This window comes from Nannizzia gypsea, genomic scaffold, assembly GCF_000150975.2.
Source record: "Nannizzia gypsea CBS 118893 supercont1.3 genomic scaffold, whole genome shotgun sequence".
NCBI classification, from domain to species: domain Eukaryota; kingdom Fungi; phylum Ascomycota; class Eurotiomycetes; order Onygenales; family Arthrodermataceae; genus Nannizzia; species Nannizzia gypsea.
The window spans coordinates 864,079-884,973 of record NW_003345199.1 but is presented as its reverse complement, the minus strand read 5'-3'; the positions used below and the strand labels follow the sequence as shown (position 1 = coordinate 884,973).

Sequence of the window (20,895 nt, the reverse complement as noted above, 5' to 3'; positions counted from 1 at the left end):
ACCCGAGCAAGGCGAAGACGCGAGAAGTCATGTCGGGCGTTGAGAGCGAGCTGGGCCACTTGTCAAATGCCCTTGCCTCTCCAGCGCAGCTGCAGCACTCTTCCTCGTCGTTAGATGGGGTGCCAGAGGAGCTCGAGAGGTCGGTTCGATATGCGGGCGTGAAGCTCACCCAGGCAGCTGGGGTGCTGCTTCAGCTGCCGCAGGACGTCGTGGCGCAGGCCATAGTCGTCTTTACCAGGTTCTGGGTTGGGCCCGAAGGAGGCAGTCTGGCAGTCTACTCTGCAAAGGTATGTGTACGCGTGCCTTACTTTGGGCAGTGTAATATTAACTGACGACGGTGATAGGATATCTCTGCTGCAGCTCTGTATACGACAGCAAAGCTCTCTTTTTACCCTGTATCGCCTCGCTCAGTGCTTAACGTTTACACCTATCTACTCTCCCCCACGGCCTCGCCTCTGCCTTTCGTCAACCCGGATGGAGCGCCCGAACACCCCGATCCAGAGAGCTACTACCTGTCCGAAGGCTTGTACCAGACTGAACGCCAGAACCTAATGAAGATCGAGTCTGCCGTCTTACGCACCTCTTCCTTTCACACAAGGGTTGTTCTCCCGCATACCATCGCCCTGACCTACCTGCAAACTCTCAAGGTGTCCTCTTCCTCCGTGGCTGCGCGTACCTTTGCACATCTCAACACCGCCCTGTTCTCGCCTCAGATGCTATATCTAACTCACCAACCGAATGCGCTGGCTGTTGCTGCTATCTACCTTGCTGCAAGGGAACAGGGCGTCAAGGTTGTTGACAGTGAGTGGTGGGAGGTATTTGACGTTGATCGAGAAGAGTTGGGCTTTCTGGTGGTTGCTATGAGGAGTATGGATGGGTTCGCTACGGCTGAACATGAGTTCTGGAAGGGCAAAGTGGTCCCCTTGACCGTTGGCGGTGTTGAGCGAGAGACATCTAGACGTCAGCAGGCCACTTCTGCTGAATCGTGATACCACCTCTGCCGTCTTAGGAGGATCCTTCATTCACCCTACGAGAGAGTCATGATTTGAAAAGGCGACTCACACGGGCCATCCAGAACATCCGCAACAGTTCAAGAAGACAACCACCTAGCAGAGCTTTCAAACACTGCTCTCAAAGGCGCTCCCAAAGTAGTACTCAGGTCCCTGTCTCAGGACCTTGGTAACCTAGCTACCTTGATAAAGCGGGTCGTGGAGCAAACAGGCCGATAGCCGACACCAAAGGTCACCAGAGAGGCCCATGTATAATAAAGAAATGACCACAGTCTATCATCTTCCAATACCTAGTAGATATATATACCCTCCTAGCGGATAAAATGATAGATAAATGACCGTCTCGTAGATAAGCCTACGAAAAAGTAGCCAAGCACGTGAAAACGTCATAGAGATCATCCCACCCTGTCAAGCGCCTTTGCCAGGCACCACCAGAACAGAGCAGAGCAGAGCAGACCAAATCCATGCAGTCAACATCAACCTACAACCGCCTGCCAGCACCATAACATACACACTTCTACACGTTCTCTAATACATATCTCTCGGCACCCAGAACTAGAAGAGCCAAATAACCCACCAAGATGAACGTTATCCGTTCGAAACTAAACGATATCCGGGACCGTTTGGCCCCTATCTCACACGTCTCTACCTTCAGAAGTACCGGCCAAGTGACGCCTGAAGAGTTCGTGCGCGCTGGAGATTACCTCGTCTACAAGTTCCCTACCTGGTCATGGTCCGCTGCGTCCTCTCCGTCAAAACGAGTCGCATACCTGCCGGAGGGGAAGCAGTTCCTGGTCACCCGCGGGGTACCATGTAACCGCCGACTGGACGAGAACTTCGCGGGCAAGGCGGCAGATATCATAATACAGGGTGAACTGGGAAACCCGTCTGGTGCGGGCGCAGATGGTGATGATGACGGGTGGTTGAATACAGGTGGCGATGAGGGGGCGGGCGAGACGCATGCTAAGGACGTTAGAACGGTGGATGAGTCGGGCAATGTAGCTGAGAAGGAAGAAGAAGACGAAGAGATTCCTGACATGGATGATGAAGAGGACGATGAGGAAGCTATTATTCGAGAGCCGGCGCAGAAAGATGGGAAGAATGCGTGAGTTATATCCACATGCACCGTACATGTCTGATGCTAACTTGTCTTAGCCCCCTACGAACATACTCGCTCTACATTACCTATACCCCATACTACAAGACTCCTCGCCTCTACCTATCCGGTTACGTTGCCGTATCAGAACCACTGCCTCCCCACCTTATGATGGAGGATATAGTTGGCGACTACAAGGACAAGACAGTCACGCTGGAAGACTTCCCCTTTTTCGAGGGAGGTGTGAAGATGGCTAGCGTCCACCCTTGCAAACACGCAAGCGTGATGAAAGTGCTTCTCGATCGTGCAGACGCTGCGCTGAAAATCCGTCGCGAGAAACAGTCCAAGCGTTCCAAGGATGGTAAGGACAAGGTTGAGGCTGGCCTGGAGGGTCTGGTGGATGAAACGGAGAAGTTGAAGGTATCTGGTGACGATAAGCCTAAGGGCAGCAGTAGCAGTGCGGGCGACGAGTGGGAAGTGTTGGAACATGAAGGGGATGATGAGGAAGATCAAGAGGTTGCGATTCGGGTCGACCAGTACCTGGTTGTGTTCCTCAAATTCATTGCCAGCGTCACACCGGGCATCGAGCATGATTTCACCATGGGAGTCTAGGCTCGTTCCGCTCTGCCTTCTCTTTTGATTTATTTGGTTGGGAGTGAATGGGGTTGGTGCTTTGCTTGCTTTGTTTTACCTATTCTCTTTGATCTGGTTCCATTTTGATTGAATTTCGAGCTTTCCTGGTTTGCTCGCATTGCATCCCCGTAGGCAGGCGGTGCCTTGAAATATCTGCTTTGACAATGTCTTCAGAACACAAATAGTTGATTTAAACCGCTCTAGATTAGTTCTCAATTCTATTCAATCATTGCTATGCAGAAACAAACGTAAATTGTATCGTGTATGGGTATCCCAAAAAATAAATAAAAAAAAAGCTGTCCGTTCAACTTCCCTAACTTCGACCGTGGCTATCAAAGCACACGAAGTCGTTTCCGCTCATTCTTCACTTCCCCATGATTAACCTTCTCTGATAAAGCACCCTTTAGCCTACTCGGTTTTCGTTTAAGTTGTTTTGGTGGCTTCTTCAAAAGCCGCGGGTCCATCTGGGAAGAGTCAAAGTCGATAATAAGTGCCCGATTGAGCTCGGCATTCCATAGGATATTTTGCCAGCGAAGGTCCCCATGCAATAACCCCAAACAACGAATCTCTTTCTTGGACCTTGCAACTTCTCGTTTAATAACTTTGTCGACATTTTCCCCGTCAATATGTTCACCTGCCCAGCCCATGAGTAACATGTGTCGGATCCTTCCAGCTCCATGTAAGTAGTAGGTCATGGCAAGGTCGATGGTGCCGAGAAAGACGGGTATCGCTGAGCCTTGTGCTTGCTTTAGAAAACTATATATTTCTGCTTCTCGGGATACCACGCCCCAGAGATGAGTTGTGGTCCCTTTGCCGACGACGGTATACCCATACTCAGTGCAGGTAATTTTGAAGGGTGCGCCGGTGGTTCCGCATTTTCCTATGGGGGTGCAGTCGATGTCGAGGTTCTTATCCAGCTGCTGGTTAATTAATTGAACGAGGGTTTTGGCGTCAATGGAGTGGCTATCATTGTCTTTAGTCTTTCGATGAAGTGCTACATTTGGACAGCTCTCATCTAGTTTACCCCCAAGCTTCAGCCCGATAAGGCATTTCTGCGTACAGAATTGAGCATTGTGTTGGTAATGGCCACCTTCACTTTGTCCAGTATCGGTTGTCTGCCGCGGCGATTGGTTCGCCGACTGGGATGACGAGGAGGTTGTCAATTCACTGAAACCACGTTTTCGGCCGCTGGGACCGCTATCTGGATCGATGTTAGGGTCTGAAGGCTCATTGCTTTGGGCTGTATCTGGCCTGCATTGAGCTCGGGATCGAGTCTGGGACCTAGTCTCCATCTGACCCTGTTCCGCAGTTTCTTCAAAGGATGATGATGATGGTATATAATCTGAGACAGTACGTTCACCCGTGCTTTCTGGTGAAACGTACTCTGAATCTGGTGGATTTTCCCGTAATTCTTCATCTGGGATTTGGGAGCGTGCGTGGTCAAAACTCGTCTTCCACTCTGGTACCCGTGATTTGGCAAAGTGTCGCCATGCCTGGTCACGAACCGGCGCGCGAAAGCTCATCAGGCAGAGACAAAGCACTCGTGCAATGGTAGTCAAAGGCTGTTGTAAATGATCATTGATGCCAGGACGGATAACGAGGTTTGGCTCACAAAGACGGTAATATACGATCTCGGGTGTATCTCGCGGAACACGCAGCAAAACCAGGGCTATTCCATTAGTCAAGTAAGAGTACTCAAGTCCCTCTTGAAGCATAACATGGTATTCTTGCGCAATGGCTGAACCAGTCAGCACAAGTGCATTATATTTTAATTTCTCATCCTTATCTATTGGAACAGAGTCAGAGCGGACTACTTCGTCCCAAAACCTTATCGGCTTTAAGCCAGAACGAAGATTCTCGACTGAGAGCTTGTGAGGTGGTTTGTATTCAACCGTTGTCACAATATGGCTTGTCTCACCGTTGACTCGATGGATGCAAAATTGGTCCGGTCTCGAGGGATATATATCTGACTTCTGAGCGACGTTATCACCAGTTACGTCAAGGTCATTATCATGGTTATCAAACCAGACGCCATCGCCCAGTTCAAATTCAGCGCGAGCACCCGGTATCTTGCAGAGCTCGGAGATAATTTTGTAAACATGGTTTTCCACTCCAAACCTTTCATAGCCTTCCAGGTCTTTTTCACTACTTAACGCCCTGTTGCTGAAAACTTGTCCAAGATGGTCTAGAGCATGACGCGAGGCAAAGAGCCGTGGTGCAGGTTCTCCCTGGGGCTGTAGATACATGCAAACAGAGCTGTGAATCTTCTGCTGTTGGGCATCGCAGTCTTCCCAGGGTAAAAATTGCACCGGGCAAGACTTCCCTATCGGTGGGTTTATTGTTCCCTTGGTAGAGCGGGCTGGTGACCCAACTCTTAGCGAGACGGAGAAGATATTATGACAGAGGCCAAGGAACTCCAAGAAGGTCGTATCACGAGTTCGTTCTCTCTCTCGATCCCGCTCATCTTCTGCCTGCCTTCTCTCTTCCTGCGCCTGCCGCCGCTCTTCCTCCGCCCGGCCTAGCGCTTCCTGTGACTGCAACCACAGCGCACGGTAGTCTGGAGGGCTGGCCATTTAGTCGGCACTCAACTAGCCGTTAAGATCTTTATATTAGGTATAGGTATTTCAGCATCTGCTGTAAGGGTAAAAGACCACAAGCCGAGCCATGATCTCGACTACCGGCCGGTGTTGAAAGTGGGATGTAGTTGTTGGATGCTTTGATGTCCCAAGGCAACAGCGCGGCTAGACGAACAACCTTGTAACCCTGAACCTTGTTTAGAAAAAGGAGCGTCACGTGAGTCACTAGCGCTGGCGTCCTGGGCGAGTATATACATACCTCTTTTATCTACCCGGTACTCCGTACCATGGTATGGAATTGCATATTCAGGCATTGAAAGGGAGAGTCCTCTGTTTGAATACTATGGTATAGCATCATACATCTATGATATGTATGGTATCTGCTATCCAGAATATATTGTCGATAGGTACGGTAGTTGTACATCTTACTAAAATCATGGAGACTACCCTGTCAAAGAGGGAGGCAAATAAATCAGTAGAGGTAGTAATTAGTTAATAAATACGCCTCCACGCCATATTATGATATATACATTCGCGGGTATCCCTGCCCTTGATGATAATTTGTGCCCGCCCGTTCCTCCCTGGTACCAAAAAGCTAACTCCAAATGCTGCATACAAGACGCTGTAAGAACTGGGATCGAATAAATGAATAGAAGAGAAGAGGGCGAAAGATGATACGGATGAGGGTAGAAGAGGAAGAAGAGGAGGTTAGTTATGTGGAAATATGTAGGAATGTCTGTTGCTCGCTCATTCAACACGGGACATGATCAACATATGCAATTATCCAATTGAGTAGTGAGTTGACTTAACTTAATGGGAAAAGAAAAAGGGGGAAAGGAAAAAGGAAAAAAGGGAATCGAACCAGATCAAGCAAGCGTTGTAGTCAAGAAAAACGCACGGGAAGACTAAGGTACGCTGAAACGCGAGATTCAAGCCATACGCTGCGTTGAGCCAAATGCTGTACCGAAGTTGGTAGTCTTCTTGAACCGGATCTCTGGCTCGGGTTCCGACTGAGGATTTGCTACGTCAGACAGGGCATCGATGTCAGATAATGTAGGGCTGGCTGATACCACTCTCTTGGCCTCCATGAGAAGTTTCTTGTCAAGCGCTTCGAGGAAGTCTAAATCCTGCTCTTCGTCATTCCGGAGCATGAGCGGGCCAGTCAGCTCTGGGTCGTCATCGATTTCGACTTCTGTGTAGTTGTGGTCAGGTGAGTCCGCGTCTGGGGTGAATTTAGGTTGTTCGTCTGTCGTATGAGTCGTAAGTCGGGGCCGCTCCGCTGGCGCTTGGACAGTGGGTTCAGCAGTAGTGCCGACCTCTGGCGGAGCGGTCTGAAGGGTTGAAGCATCACACCCATCGTGAGTGTGGTAATGGTCCCGCGATTCGTTAGCGTCTGCGGCGGCGGCGGCGGTGAGGGCGGTGCCTAGCTGTGGCGGAGAGGGGATGTTTGAAGTTGCGAGAGGAGGAGAAGTTAGCTTTGCGGCAACATTGGGTGGCAGGCCAGTCGATTTGAGAGTGATGCCGTCTAAGCTACTGTCTACCAACTCCACAGGGATGGCAACATGGTGTGCTCGGTCAACCGGCTGGGATCTGGGGGAGAGCGCCTCATCTAGAGATGGCGATCTACCAGAAGCGAGGTGATCATCTACCTGGAGAAAAGACGAATCATACGCTGCTGGTGCTGGTGCTGGAGCAAGGAGTCCCGCTGCTGACGTCCCGTCAAAAAACCTCCTTGTCGGCCTCCCTGTCGGCCTCGAGCCTTCCCAGACTCTTAAGCTAGCGGAAGACGGGTTGCCAGCCTGGTTTACAGGCACTGCGGTAGCCATGTCCTCATGGGTGCAGTTGATATGTTTTTCAAGATTCGCTATTCTCGACTTGAGTATTTCCCGCTCCTGACTCCACAACTTACGTTCCTCGCCAAACGCAGCGCGCTCACATTCGAAGCTAGCACGCTGGCTCTGTAGGGCCGCTCGTGATTGTTCAATGTAGGCTTGTAGACCGCTCCTGTCGTCCGGTAGTGGTAGCGGTAGCGATAGCGGTGGGAGGGGATGGTATCGTATAGGAGCCTGGTCCGCCGGGGCTAGGTTCATGGGTAGGTGACCTGGACCACCACCTCAAGGCGGAGAATTATACAGACTGGTCGGGGAACGTCGAATATCGTATTTCTTATAGGTTATTTCCTTCACCGTCTCTTCTCTCTCTTTTCTGTTGTGTTTTTGTGTGTGTCTCTCTTAACTGGCTAGTAAACGGCTAACGGCGTTGATTTCTAACGGCGCAGAAACAGCATCAGGTGCAGTGTAGGCGTTGGAAGATGTTGAGTGAGATCAAGCATCAGCTAGTGAATATAAACTATCAGCCCATCCAGTCCTGACAGGCGCGGTGGCTTCCTGATAGTCCTTCCAGGGCGTAACGTCGGATGTCGTCGACGCCGCAGTCGCAGATAGAGGTGGTGATCAAAGGATTAGGCGCGCAAGATGGCTGACTCCGGCGCCCACTGACCAAGCTGACGGCACAGTCCCTCAGGTCAAAAGTCATCGGCAGCATGTAGCCCTCAACAGAAGTATATTGCCGTCTCCGTCTTCCGGTCAACGAGACCCTGCCATCTGCTTCTTCAAATGCAAACTAAATAGCACTATCATCATCAACAGCCAACAAAAGACCGGAAATCAGGCATCTTAGTAAAAGGCCCTCGAAGGCCGCGGGAAGAGAGATAAGCGGAAGTTTGTTGTTCCGACCGAGATCACGCGACTCTAGCCTCGGCAACTCTTGCCCTGTCCAAAAGGGGGCAAACAGGAGAGAAAGTCGATGAAGAGACAGAGAAGATGATGATGATGAAGTGATAGAGACGAAGACGAAGAAGGGCCAGACCAAAAAAGGGATGCTCTGAGAAGATGCAGATAGTCTAGTTTCACCCTGCATCGATAGTGCAGATAGATCCACGATGGCGATGGCGACGGCTCCTTCTCCCCGAAAACGCTGCTGACCCTGACAGGGGTGCATTCTGCTCGGTAGTAAGCTATATACATATTGTACCTCTGCCGCTGCGTGACTATCAGAATGGTACCCCTGCCAGCCTCAGGAAGAGAGGAAGATGTGACTTCTCAGAGACCTGCTTTTGGCCCAATAACGATGATAGGTGACATGCATCACCAAGCCGATCAACAAGACACGCCACAGCGGATCGAGCTATTTGATATCCAGCCATTCGACCACAATGGGATCTCTTTGCTTCTTATTCCCTTTTTTTACTTTGCTCCTTTCTTTTTCGCTGAAGGCTTCGTTTTCGCTTCGGCTGGCGAATTCAATCTCACATATGCAAGTCTGCAACTTCCCGTATAAACAGGGACACAAAACTTGATGCCGTGAGAGTCACACACGTGACGGAGCCTCGTTCGGGCACATGGAAAAAGATGAGACGAGGATGAGACGAGAGCGAAGGCGCGGGCGGAGGAGAAAGGAGGAAGAAGCAGGAGAAGAGACGGCAGCGGCTGGCGGACGGGATGGCGTCGAGTTAGCTAGCTTTATATATATATGTAGGACCAGACGCAAGCAGGCGCAGGATACCCGCACGGCTGAGAGGTAACTCTCGCCTTGCCCTTCCCACCCTATATAGAGAGAGACAGGCAGAGACAGACACAGATACAAGACACAGAGACAGATACAGCCATAGAGATAGCCTTGTCTGGGCGCTGGAAGACAACACCTTCATCTTCATCTTCATCTTCAACTTCAACTTCAACCTTCTCTGGGCTTGACTTCGCTTGACTAGATGACCATGAGCGACGACCGATGCCCTTCACCGAGAGACAACTGCAGGCCCTGCACATCACTGAGCGGGTGAGCTCGACTATCTCCCTCGCCGGCTGCCTCTTCGTCGTCTTCACCTTCATCGCCAGCCGCCGCTTCAGGACGCCCGTTAACCGCCTCATCTTCTTCGCAACCTGGGGGAACATACTCGGCATCTGCGCCACAGCAACCTCGAGATCTGGCATCGTTGCGGGCGAGGACAGCTCCCTCTGTCAGTGGCAGGCCACCTTCATTCAATGGTGTGTCTCCCTGTCGCTTCTGCTGCGAACAAAAAAAAATGGCCATGATGGATACTAATTAGTTTTTTATGAGAGAAAAGGTTCCATGTCGCTGATGCTTTCTGGGCGTTTTGCATGGCATGCAATGTTTACTTGACTCTGTTCCATCGATATAGCACCGCAGAGTTACGGAAGCTGGAGTGGAAGTACATTATCATATGCTACGTGCTTCCCTTCATACCGGCTTTTGCCTTCCTCTTCATCAAGAGCGAGGATAAAGGGAAGGTTTACGGTGACGCAACAGTAAGTAATACCTCGAGATCATCGCCCGTAACACTCGCGCAATGCTAATGGCCCGATTTATTTCTAGCTTTGGTGTTGGATTAGGCCTGAGTGGTCGGTTCTCCGAATCGGCGGCGTTTACGGGCCGATCTGGACTATAATCTTGATCACTCTCGGCATATACATATACAGTGCCAGGTTCATTCTTGCCAGTCGCAGAGACATCAAACGTCTGCGCAACATCAGTCTTACCTTGTCGGGAGCTGACTCGACCACTGCTGGTGTGACGGAGGTTTCCAGCTACGTCGAGCGTGATACCAGCCCTGATCACCAGCAGTATACCCAACAAAATAGTAAACATACAGACCAGCAAAATAAACAACAGCAGCAAACATATTATCTAGAAAGCTGGCCAGAACCCGAACTTCGACCGGATCATTTGGGAGATGACCTTGAACCGGCCTACTTCCCTCCAGGTACACCTAGACATACCACTCATGGCCCTGAACTTCAAGGAGTACACGACGTGATAGACATCGAACATGCAGCGGAGAGCAGCCACAACCTTCCCGAAAGACGTGGCTCAGCCGGTGTTCACCATCGCATGCGCAAGGCCTCATGGGAACGACAGAGTGCTGCATGGGCCTACTCGAAGTTTGCGCTCCTCTTCTTCTGCTCCTTACTTGTCACCTGGGTAAGTCTATTCGCCCGCTTCTCAATTCTTACTTGCTATTGGCCTTTCTTTTGTATTTACTAACGAAATGCCCCATAGGTACCTGCAACAATAAACCGTGTCTACTCATTCGCACAACCGCATAAACCAAGCAACGTCTTAACTTACGCTGCTTCCCTTGTTCTCCCCCTGGCTGCCCGCCAAGGTCGCTGTCTACGCTGCTGTCTCATCATCTGCCATATCCTCATATATCTCTTCATTCCGACACAACCCCCACTTACTCTACAATTGGTTTGACCTCAAACGAGTATATAATCTCATCTCACGGCCTTTTGGACGGTAGGCATGATTTTGATGATGTTGTTTTTACATCGGCTTGTATATACCCAGAGCAATGCAGTCGGCGTACTTCTGCTCTATGTTCCTGTTTTATTCGTTGGATGTTTATGGTTGGATTTCAGGTATATATTAGGCTACCCTGGGTCTTTCGGAGGAATGACCCCCCTTATTTAGTTATTGATTGATTGATTGGGAAATGCGTGGACGGGATTGGATATCTTGGACAGATACGGTATCTATTGGTTGGGATTATGGGTATATACACTAGAGCGAAACTTCGCCATCTTCTTTTTCAAACATCTTTCCGCAATTCCGACTCATCTTCTACTAAACCAGCAATGGTATATATTTTCCCACAAACAAAGTAGTTTAAATGTAAATGATGTACAGTCTAAGATGTATATATGTGAATGAAAGGATGAGCTCAACTTCCAGCTCGCGTATAAACGCCAAAGCCCCACGCAGCCCGAAGTATAGCCAGCCCATAAGCCATGCCCAGACTATCCCAAACAACGCTTAGCTTGCTACCTGATACCTCTTTCCATCCAATAGGTACCTCGGCAACAGGGATGTTGGCAAATTCAGCTAACATGAGCATTTCAACGTCAAAGATCCAGCCTTCCGAATGCATGTAGGGTATAATATATGGCAGACTTGCACGGGAAAAGAGCTTAAAGCCGCACTGAGTGTCATTGATTCTAGCTGTGGCCGGTGGCGTAAGAAGGCGGAGCGCTAGATGGAAAGAGTGCATCAGAAAGTTCCGTAGTTTGGAGCGCTTAAGGGTTGTTAGCTGATGTTATATAACTGTGTATGTAATGAAACCAAAATGATTCTCTGCTGACTTACCTTGACAACCACATCACTTCCTACAAGATGTGCTCTCGACCCAACGGCAACTACACGTCCGTTGGTGTCTTCCGCCCTTTCACAGGCTTCCACTAATCTACCCAAGTCATTGAAATTGCTGGCTCCGTCGGCATCGGCGAATATGGCATATTGTCCTCGAACATGTCTCATACCGTGGATCACTGCGCCTCCCTTACCCCTGTTCTGAGTCAACTCAATAACTCGTATACTCCCGGCTGGTATCTTAACTCCCTCTTTTAGTTTAGGGGTCCATGGCCCTGCATGCCCCTTTGGATGAGCAGAAAGCTGGTGGTCCTTGGCAAAGGCCAATGCCGTCTCCACGGTGCTGTCGGTCGAGCCATCAGAGACAATCAATATCTCCCAGCCTTTCAACGGTGTGGTAGAGTCTTTGCCTGCGCCAGATTTTGCATTGCCGTTTGCATTGCGTCGAAGTCGCGTCTCTCCTAGATCGCCATCCTGTAAACCGGTAGCAATTGTTGTATCCGCTTGGCCTGATAGCTTCGGCGTCCCGTACGCGCGCTCTAGATAGCTAACTGTCTCTTCCAGCATCCCAGGGAGTCGCTTTTCCTCATTGTACGCTGGTATCACGACGGACATGAATAAGGTGGGTTCCTCGAAGTCCGACTGTTTGTACGTGTCCAGGTTGATCTTGTCATGCCAGCAAGGTAGTTGCTGGTCCTTAGCAAGAGTACCATCTTCCAAAATTGCTTTGTATTTCTTCTCTTCAGGGAATGGAGCTCGTGGAGCAGGTGCTAGGATCAAAAGGAGGAGGTAGGCCTGATGGAATTCCTTTGATTAGGTACAACGTGGCTATAGCTGACGGAACAAGCAAGAACTCACCAGGCTAAAAAGTCCCATAAAACAAGAGAGCAATAGCCCAAATAGCAGCGTAAGAGGAATATCCTTGATGATGCTCATGCACTCCGCGCAAAGCGGCCCCAGACCGAGCGTCATCATGGCGGTGGGCTGGTGGCTGCGGTCCTGGCCAATTGACCAGAACTGGGGAGGAAAAAAGGAAATTGAAGATAAGAGCAGATCACCATCGAGCGATGTTACAGAGTAGCCAGAATAAAAAACGGCGTATCAGGCCGTGGGTGCGGATAAATGTCGGCGGGACCTGCCACTCTGTCCTGTTGATGGAGACGACTTGCAAGTCGAACTTAAGCTCGCTGGGTTGGTTAACTAATAAGCGCCAGTTCCCGCGGATTAGCCGCGCTGCTCCACTTCTTTGCTGAGGAGCACCTCGATCCTCCTTTGTTTACAATGTCCATCGTGCATTTCACTGCCATCCACGACTCCCGGGTACTCCCAGACGGTGTGGAAACAGCTGCCACAACATAGAGGGCCGCGTACTTTTGTTGTTTTGTTACAAGCTTACTTCGACTAAATGATGGTCCACGCGATGCTGTGGCAACCGTCATGGCTGGAAGCATGCAACTCACGGGCACTGCACACAGCCACTAGCTAATCTGCGTCCTTATCACAACAACACAAAGACACCACTCTAACGCCTCGGCCGCGTTGACTTTCGTGGCGTGATGGCTGCTTGATGGCGAGACCTCGTCACGAACAACCTTGGTGCAGAACGCGGTCCTTCATTACCAGGGCAACGCGCTATGTTTTATCGATAAAGGCCATTCGGCTCCACCATGGGGCAGCCCAGCAAGTGAAATTCGTCATCGCACGTCTCAGCCAGATTTGCTTTTTGGAAGCCGACTATTTTCCGGCGTCGGTGTGTCCTCTTTCTCCTCTGGGCGGCCCTGCAAGCTTTCGCATGAGCAAGAAAGAAAAGCCCTGTCCTATATATGGGCTGGTACTCCGTACTTACTCAAAATACTCAAAAAAAACTATTCGACTTATGAGAATATCGATATGAACCGCTATCGGGCAGCTTTGTGAAAGTATGGATACGTGGAAAAAGCAGGTTGGCGAGAGGACGCCTGAGCAGTCGAGACACCCGTCGCCAGACCGACTGCAGCAACGCTTAAACAGGATTTTTGACGAATCAAGGACGAACAACAACCAGCTATCGAGAGGTCAACAGGAGGCAACATGGACTGCTTCAGTTCGCGCTGCCACATACTCTGCAGAAGGGGGTCGGTCTCTGCCCAGCTCACCAACAAAATCGTCGCGGCTACGGCCTCACGAGGACCGACCTCACAGCTCTTCCCAAGGTATTGCGGCCTCGCACCGTCGTTCCAAAACCGACCTTCCGGGTCTTACGAATGGGCCATCGTTCCCTATAGATGGAGTAAGGACGACCAGCCACTCTTCTGACACGGACCCGTCCAAGCTTGAGGACGTGGATCTGGGCGTCTCAACGGAGAAAACCAACGAGCCTAAATCCAACCGCTCAAGCCGACTGTTCTCTGGACTGTTCCAAGGGGAATCTTCACCTATGCGATTGGGTCTTATTTCCTCCCCACGTTCGGATAAGGGAGCTAGCGATGACATGATGCAAGACGCCTCACCTTCCCTCGAGCCATCAAGTCGCAACTCGTCCCCGTCACCCACCAAGCTGGCCAGAAATATGAACGTCGCGGCGCTGAGGCAGGTCGCTTCAGGAAACCCTTTCTCTTTCTTCACATCAAAATCCCAGCAAGCTCAAAAGGACTCGTTTCCAGAACCTGCCGATGATAAGCTATTAAATCTCGACATAAAATCTATTCTATCTCACCCTTCTTTTGCCGACCTCCCCCCTGAAGAAGCCCTTCATGCCTTTCGAACCAACGCCGAAAATGTCTTACGCGAATTCCAAGAAGCTTACAAGCTACGAACTTTTGCATTACATGGAGCAGTAGCAGAGAAAAATACACAAGCAGATGAGCTCGAGGATTCTCAATCTCGGATCAAAAATATCAAGTCTCAGCTTGACGGAATGGCGGCTAGGGTGGTCGAACAGGACAAAGCTCTGAAAGCTCTGACGGAGGAACTCAAGGCCGAAAGACAAAAGTACCAGGACGAAATGAAGGCTAAGCAGCAGCAACAACAGCAGAAACAACCAGAAGATGCTGCTACGCCAACTCGGGATTCTAAGGGTAGCCATTCAAAGCAATCCAGTGGCGTCACGGTTACCAGTGATTCCGGTTTTGACTCTGGGGACGAGAGTGTTGCGGAAAGTGTGTTTTCCAGGGAAAATGACGATGGTGCATCAGTCAACACCAGGTTCTCCACGGTCTCGGTGTCAAGCCCGTCTACAACGACTACTCTACAACCAAGCCCGGCTGCACCTGGGCCTACATCCGCACCTGCATCAAGTCCAAGTACCCCCAAAGCTACCCAGCCGGCAGCTCCACAACGCGAAAGCGCCTACGGAAGGGTTCTTAAAGGCATATCATCATCCACCTTCGGTTCGTCCTTCAACGCTTTGACGTCTTCTAGACTGAAATGCCCCGATTGCCGTGCCAATGGCTCGTCAGACGCTTCAACCGTCACGAGTATTCTAAGAGAGGAGAATCGATACCTAAAGAACCGCATTGTCGATCTTGAAGCCGCGGTTGACGAATGTATTTCTCTTGTTGGAGGATAATTGTTAAATGATATCTTTTCTTTCCGTTTGTTTTATTGACATGTCTGATCTATACGTATTTACCCCCTGTCTTTTTCCTATGTCTTGCTTGATTCACCTATGCAGTTTTTGATTTATATGAGTCTCCTTTGTGAACGATTCAGGATGGAATGAAAGCTGGTCCTTGACCTTCACTTTGATAGATATAGATATAGTTTTACTAGTATACATGCCACACGGCGTCACCCACCGAGCAACCTGGCTAATCTGCGGTAGCTATTCCGAACTCAGTCTGTACCTCGACGTGTCGCACTCCACGGCTTTGAGCAATGAGTCCGATCAACCCTTGCCCAACATCTTTGATTTCATTATAGTCGTGAAGAAGCCGGATATGCTCCTTGACAATACCGCTGGCGTCTGGGGGCCCACCATGCCCCTCCTTGGCTAACTCACTATAGTGATTCAAAACCCAACCGTTAGATCTTGCAGGGTGCTAAAGAGAGAAATATACAAGGGGAAGTACTTGAGCCTCTCCCTTGCTTTCTTTATGGCTAGCTCGGTATTTTTGACTTGCTCACGAAGCCTTGGTATCGTTGCCTCCAAGGCTTCCTTTGTACCGGAATCGAGAATTGATCAGTATGACATCCTGTCTCTAACTGCATATAGAACACGGGCCACGCACAATCTTTTTCGCCTGCTGAGGCGTTGGGGGTATATCCCCTGGAGCAGTATCTACTGTGATAGATACAGTCATCGCTGCTGGAGGTACTTGAATTACCCGGGGTATCTGGGGTATGGGGCGGGTATATGGGGTATTCTTTTCGTCTGGATCTCAAGCTTTAGAACTACAGAGGTCTTTGTTAATCTCGCTCAGGGCTGTTTGCAGGAGATATAGAAGGGTATATTCAGACAATGGGAGAGGCCACGAGAGCTATGGCTGTCTAAGTAGCAATAAACGTCCTTGTTGAAGTGCTGCTGTCTACTTGCTCTAGGTTGTAAATGTCTGGATGTTGTTTGGTCGAAGGTTCAGGAGAATTTTGCCCATGCGGTTTTTTGCATGGGCCGGAGATAAGAATGGATGACATAAGCAGGTAGGGGACTGTAACGGAACTCGCTGCTATTAAGAAAACGAGAGCAGTATCATCATTTTGTATCAAACTCCTCTGCACTCCATCTGCGACAGGATGCTCTGGGCTGTCTCTGCTGTCTGGTAGGCCTAGGACGCACTTCTTGAGGACACTGGCAATGGCTCTATAGTCTATAATTGCTCGGCGTCACACTGCTTTTCTCTTTATATATATTTCCATCCTTTTATATAGCAAACCCCGATCTCTGCACATATTTTGTCCTTCACATCACTACAACAGAACCAGGCCTGTTTCTACTTTATTCTGTGACTGCCACCTTTATCTGACATTATAGCAACCCCTGCCTTTGGCTATAACTTAGCTGGGAAAGGATGAACAAGCTGGTGGGATCAGTGGCCTTGGGCCTAGCCCTCAGCCCTATGGTGATGGCTCATGGAGATCATCACAAGCTCCCAGACGGAAAAGTGATCTCGGGAGAACCTCTGGTACGTGATATCTTCTGGGGATCGCGACTTGAATGGACGTATTCGAGAGTATGGTTACTGATCTTGTCGTCTGGTTAATAGGATACTACGCTATGGATTCACATCCTGCTGATGACTCTGGCGTTTGGCATCATCTTTCCAACCGGCATGGTTCTGGGCGTAAGTGCCATCGGACCACCCTATACACGCGTTTTTGGACTTCTCTGACATTTATTTGATATATCCAGATCGTCCGGTCTCGATACCATGTTCCCGTTCAAGTCGTCGGTACCGCGGTGGCTATTCTCGCGTACTTTCTTGGCCATCTTCACAAGGGTCGCCAATTTGCTCCGAACATCCATGCCTCATTCGCCAATTCCCTTATGCTCATGCTTGTTGTCCAGGTCATTTTGGGCGTATACCTCAAACTTCACATTGAGAAGGGATTCCATGGCCGAATTCGCAAATATGTGGTTGTCACGCACGGAGTCGTTGGAAAAGTTATGCCACTTGTGAGCTGGATCCAGATGGTTTTCGGTGGGATTACGGCTCTTGGATTCTGCCGAGAAGACCATCTTGGTCAGTGTCTTGCACATTTTATCATGGGAAGCGCTTTCATCGCATACGGCATCATCCTTACCATTCTACTGCTTGTTGGGCAGTTCTGGTTACGCCAGACTGGACGAAGCCAGGAATTCTTTGACTCGGCTGTCATTACTGCCTGGGGTCTTGTTAATACCTTCACTGAGCACCGCTGGGGATCCGAATGGAGTCATAGTGATATGCAACACACCACCATGGGTATCATTTGGTGGTGTGCCGGTCTTCTAGGAATGTGGTTGAGCAGAAAACGAAACGGACGTCCAAAGCGGAATCTTTTCCCAGCAGTGGTCATTCTGCTCACCGGATATGCCATGTCCTCCCATGCACAGCATTTGATGCTCAGCACCATGGTCCACTCTGTATTCGGATACACTCTGATGGCCGCTGGTGCAGCAAGAATTATTGAGATCTCCTTCGTCCTCAAGGACCGCAGCACGCTTAGCCCAGATGGCACTGACCCAAACAGCTTCCAGTATCTCACTCCATACGTAAGTTTTTCTTCTCGATGAGTACTTTTAAGGTCAATATAACTAACTAATGACATTTTAGCTCCTTTTTGCCTCTGGCTTCATCTTCATGGGAGCCACAGAAGAACAGATGCAGCTTCTACACGATGCTGGAGTTGGCCATGTCTCATACCTCCTTATCCTCTACAGTTTGGCCTGTCTCCTCTTCCTCTGTAAGTTTTCTAATAATACTCTAGTAAATCGGTGCTTTAAGACTAACTAACCGTTGCCAATAGTCGTGAATGTACTTCTCCACATTTATGCAGTTCATACTTGGCCCGAGTCTGCAGTGTACACCCGACATCGCCCTAGCCATATGCCCGGCCGGTACCCGCACCATGCCAGAGCCCCGACGGCCAACTTTGGGCTTGACGGAGCATCCCCAAATGCAGACATGCACAGCGGAATGAACGGTGGAATGAACGGCGGTATGAGTGCTGCTGCCCAAGAACGTAACATCCGCGATGCACAAGAATTCGAGCTCGAAGGCCTTATCGGCGCTGCTGATAAGGACCGTGGTGAGGAAGACGCTCCAGCCAACGGAGCCGTCAAGCTCTAAGCTATCTTTCACATTTCCATCCATTAGCGCTTCACTTTCCGCTCAAGCTCATGAAATAAGCCAAAGCCTTATCCATCTTGGTGGGGACAAATTTCTCGGAAACAGCCCCCCCTTTCTTTCCATACTTCCCGGTCATCACGAGCAGACCCAGGAGCAAGCCAGATTTCTTCCAACATTCCTAACTTTCTTGTATTTATTTGTTTTTATCTGACCTTTCCCCCTCTTCTTGTCTTTATTATCTGTCGTTTCACTAGGTCATCAAGTAAAGGATAAGGGTTTGGGAGTTTAGTTAGGAGAATATTAATGGGAAGGTATTTCTGATTTGATTACTTGATTAACCGTAGAAGTTCGTCCATGCTTAAAAGGATATAAATTCGTCCTATGGTTCTGGGCAGTGCTAAGGGTTAATACCACCTTACACGCCAACCAACTAAGGCTTAAATCTAAGCATGAATGGGAGACCTAAGTAAATAAAAGTAGAATAAGAGAAGAGAAAAGAAGAAAGAAGACCCTCAAGCCGCCCATAAATAAAGAAACTAACCCATTACCCCGGTCCGTTTGAAACCCCCAAATCCCCCCAAAAGATGGAAGCGCAAGAAAAAGGAATCTAAAGACCATTGGTGGTATCAGGGAAGAACGGATGAAGCGAATAGACGGGTGCAACGCTCCTCTCCGAGTCGAAAATAAGAAAGTTCTGAAGCGGCTGCTCTCTCTGGCTGAGCACATTGATAGCATCCTGAGCTAGACTGCCACCCAAAAACGCAACAACGGGGTTAATTTCGCTGCCGACGTTTTGCAGGAACGATCGCAGGAACGAGGCTGTGAGGGTTGAAGGGTCAAGCTGGAGCTCCAGATGGCGTTCGTTCGCTAGACGAGTGTAGTTTTCTAGATCCTGACGGGAGAAGGAGGGGGGGACACCGTGCTGGCGTTCGAAGTCCCATAGGGCACGGAGACAGGTGAGTAGAGGTGTCACTTGTTTTCGTTTGCGTGGTAGGCGGGTGAATTCCTCCGGCAGGGGGGAGGAGTTAGCTAGTAGTAAGGGGCTGTATGTCTCTCGCTTGGTGACCATCTCGATCGTCTTGTCATTTTCGACTTTTGTAGTGACGCCTAGCACGGTGCGAGTGGGAGTCTCGTTTGTCTGGGGGGGCACATTGGACTTTTCTCGCTCGATGACAAAGGTGTGGCTTATCAGGTCGGCGAATATGAAGCCGTAGAAGCCGTGAACACCGGCTGCGTAGGAAGGGCGGTTCGCAATTCGGCAGGCGGCATTGATGGTGGAAAACAAGTCAAAGTCCAGGTCTGTCGCGATGACAAGATCGAATTGTTCGTAGTAGGCAGGCGGCTGCGTTCTGATGTTGGCGTGGTCTACGATCAGCTTGACTCTGGGGTTCAGCTGGCGTATATGCGGAGCGACGGCTTCAGCTCTCTATAGGGACAGCGTTAGTCTTGGATGTCTTTCCGGTGTTCGGGAGGGGAGTTGTGCATACACTCTGGCCGATGTTTTCTTCCGTGATCAGGAATTGGGCCCCCAGGTCTTCTTCACGCACGATCCCGCCGTCGACAATGGTCAGCGTGCCTATCCCAGCGAGGACGAGGTTCTTGGCTATCTCGTTCCCTAGGCCCTTGAGAGTAACCAGCAGGATGTTGGCATTGCGGATTCTGATGGATACAACGCGTATTAGCATGATATCTGAGTATTTGGGTCAGCTCCCTCGCTGTTGCTTTACCTTTCTTGCGCCTTTACACCCCACAGCCGGATCTGTCTATCGTAGAGCGCGATCTCGTCTAGTCACACAGTGTTAGGCCAGACTGTACGGAGGAGGTATTTGAGCTGTCAGCCACCCGCAAGACAAACAAGACTTGCCTGCACTTATCCCGTCTCCATTGGTCGCCATGGTCGCAATTGTGCCCTCACTCGTCATCTTGGAACAGCACCGGCCCGCCGCAGCAAGCACTCCAACTCCGCCAGTCAGGAGAGCTCATCCAGCAGCAGCAGCAGCAGCAGTAAAAGTAGAAGCAGTCGTGAACGCTGAGAGTGAAGCAGGCAACCTTGGGCAAAGCCAAAAGGAAAGAAGAAGAAGAAAAGAAGAAAAGAAGAAAAAAGAAGCTTTGCTTATGTCATGTCCTGCTTATCTCATCCATCACGTGGCAGAAGCGGGTCCCTCCCCCTTGAACCGTGCGCCCTTTTTAACCTTCCCCACGCTAGTCCCCTTTAGTGCTAGCCCCTTCCTTGGCCCGAGTTTCTCCATCGCCGAAACGGGACAAAACCTTCGGTCGCTCTTTTGCGTCGCTTTTCGTCGTCTTTTTCTTTCTTTTTGTCGATGAAGTCGAACTTTTTAAGGTCAACAACAACAACCGCCTTTTTTTTCTTCTTCTTCTCTGCTTAGAGTTTCTTCCCTTTTGCTTCTTCTTCTTCTGCTTCTTTTACGGAATAATAGACATAATAGGACATAGGCAGATACAGGCAGACAGAGACAGAAGAGGAGCGAGGCTTGGCTTTCTTGGAGCAGCCAAAGCCGTTGCGGTGAAGCTCGTCCTTCGGTTCCCGCGTCTGCTCCGAGAGTGAGAAAGTGACTGCGGAACGGAACAAGAGGGAAGGAGATTAGTGCGTGTATAACCCGCCGGACACAAACACACACAACTCGCACCCGCACTCGCCCTCGCAC

General features: G+C 50.0%; 10 protein-coding genes across 10 annotated transcripts; 5 read left to right on the top strand and 5 right to left on the bottom strand.

Annotated features, from left to right (window-relative positions):
* Window positions 1-29: 29 nt before the first annotated feature.
* On the top strand, window positions 30-989 carry MGYG_03760 (cyclin domain-containing protein; the record flags this gene model as incomplete). Its single annotated transcript, XM_003173538.1, has 2 exons — window positions 30-287; window positions 345-989. 2 exons carry the CDS (start codon window positions 30-32, stop codon window positions 987-989), a joined length of 903 nt encoding a protein of 300 aa, XP_003173586.1.
* Window positions 990-1,591: 602 nt separating this feature from the next.
* On the top strand, window positions 1,592-2,718 carry MGYG_03759 (autophagy-like protein 3; the record flags this gene model as incomplete). The annotated part of the gene is made up of 2 exons (XM_003173537.1): window positions 1,592-2,115; window positions 2,166-2,718. 2 exons carry the CDS (start codon window positions 1,592-1,594, stop codon window positions 2,716-2,718), a joined length of 1,077 nt encoding a protein of 358 aa, XP_003173585.1.
* Window positions 2,719-3,071: 353 nt separating this feature from the next.
* On the bottom strand, window positions 3,072-5,312 carry MGYG_03758 (hypothetical protein; the record flags this gene model as incomplete). Its single annotated transcript, XM_003173536.1, has 1 exon — window positions 3,072-5,312. One exon carries the CDS (start codon window positions 5,310-5,312, stop codon window positions 3,072-3,074), a length of 2,241 nt encoding a protein of 746 aa, XP_003173584.1.
* Window positions 5,313-6,244: 932 nt separating this feature from the next.
* MGYG_03757 (hypothetical protein) lies at window positions 6,245-7,405 on the bottom strand (the record flags this gene model as incomplete). Its single annotated transcript, XM_003173535.1, has 1 exon — window positions 6,245-7,405. The coding sequence occupies one exon, from the start codon at window positions 7,403-7,405 to the stop codon at window positions 6,245-6,247; it is 1,161 nt and encodes a 386-aa protein (XP_003173583.1).
* Window positions 7,406-9,104: 1,699 nt separating this feature from the next.
* Window positions 9,105-10,592, top strand: MGYG_03756 (hypothetical protein; the record flags this gene model as incomplete). Its single annotated transcript, XM_003173534.1, has 4 exons — window positions 9,105-9,361; window positions 9,442-9,643; window positions 9,711-10,316; window positions 10,395-10,592. The coding sequence occupies 4 exons, from the start codon at window positions 9,105-9,107 to the stop codon at window positions 10,590-10,592; spliced, it is 1,263 nt and encodes a 420-aa protein (XP_003173582.1).
* Window positions 10,593-11,058: 466 nt separating this feature from the next.
* On the bottom strand, window positions 11,059-12,458 carry MGYG_03755 (dolichyl-phosphate beta-glucosyltransferase; the record flags this gene model as incomplete). The annotated part of the gene is made up of 3 exons (XM_003173533.1): window positions 11,059-11,409; window positions 11,481-12,278; window positions 12,342-12,458. 3 exons carry the CDS (start codon window positions 12,456-12,458, stop codon window positions 11,059-11,061), a joined length of 1,266 nt encoding a protein of 421 aa, XP_003173581.1.
* Window positions 12,459-13,404: 946 nt separating this feature from the next.
* Window positions 13,405-15,030, top strand: MGYG_03754 (hypothetical protein; the record flags this gene model as incomplete). The annotated part of the gene is made up of 1 exon (XM_003173532.1): window positions 13,405-15,030. One exon carries the CDS (start codon window positions 13,405-13,407, stop codon window positions 15,028-15,030), a length of 1,626 nt encoding a protein of 541 aa, XP_003173580.1.
* A 241-nt stretch (window positions 15,031-15,271) lies between these two features.
* Window positions 15,272-15,763, bottom strand: MGYG_09026 (hypothetical protein; the record flags this gene model as incomplete). Its single annotated transcript, XM_003173531.1, has 3 exons — window positions 15,272-15,461; window positions 15,533-15,618; window positions 15,692-15,763. The coding sequence occupies 3 exons, from the start codon at window positions 15,761-15,763 to the stop codon at window positions 15,272-15,274; spliced, it is 348 nt and encodes a 115-aa protein (XP_003173579.1).
* A 705-nt stretch (window positions 15,764-16,468) lies between these two features.
* On the top strand, window positions 16,469-18,229 carry MGYG_03753 (integral membrane protein YTP1; the record flags this gene model as incomplete). The annotated part of the gene is made up of 5 exons (XM_003173530.1): window positions 16,469-16,582; window positions 16,664-16,741; window positions 16,810-17,652; window positions 17,714-17,843; window positions 17,907-18,229. 5 exons carry the CDS (start codon window positions 16,469-16,471, stop codon window positions 18,227-18,229), a joined length of 1,488 nt encoding a protein of 495 aa, XP_003173578.1.
* Window positions 18,230-18,836: 607 nt separating this feature from the next.
* On the bottom strand, window positions 18,837-20,151 carry MGYG_03752 (DNA damage tolerance protein rad31; the record flags this gene model as incomplete). Its single annotated transcript, XM_003173529.1, has 4 exons — window positions 18,837-19,655; window positions 19,717-19,888; window positions 19,957-20,014; window positions 20,085-20,151. The coding sequence occupies 4 exons, from the start codon at window positions 20,149-20,151 to the stop codon at window positions 18,837-18,839; spliced, it is 1,116 nt and encodes a 371-aa protein (XP_003173577.1).
* Window positions 20,152-20,895: the final 744 nt, after the last annotated feature.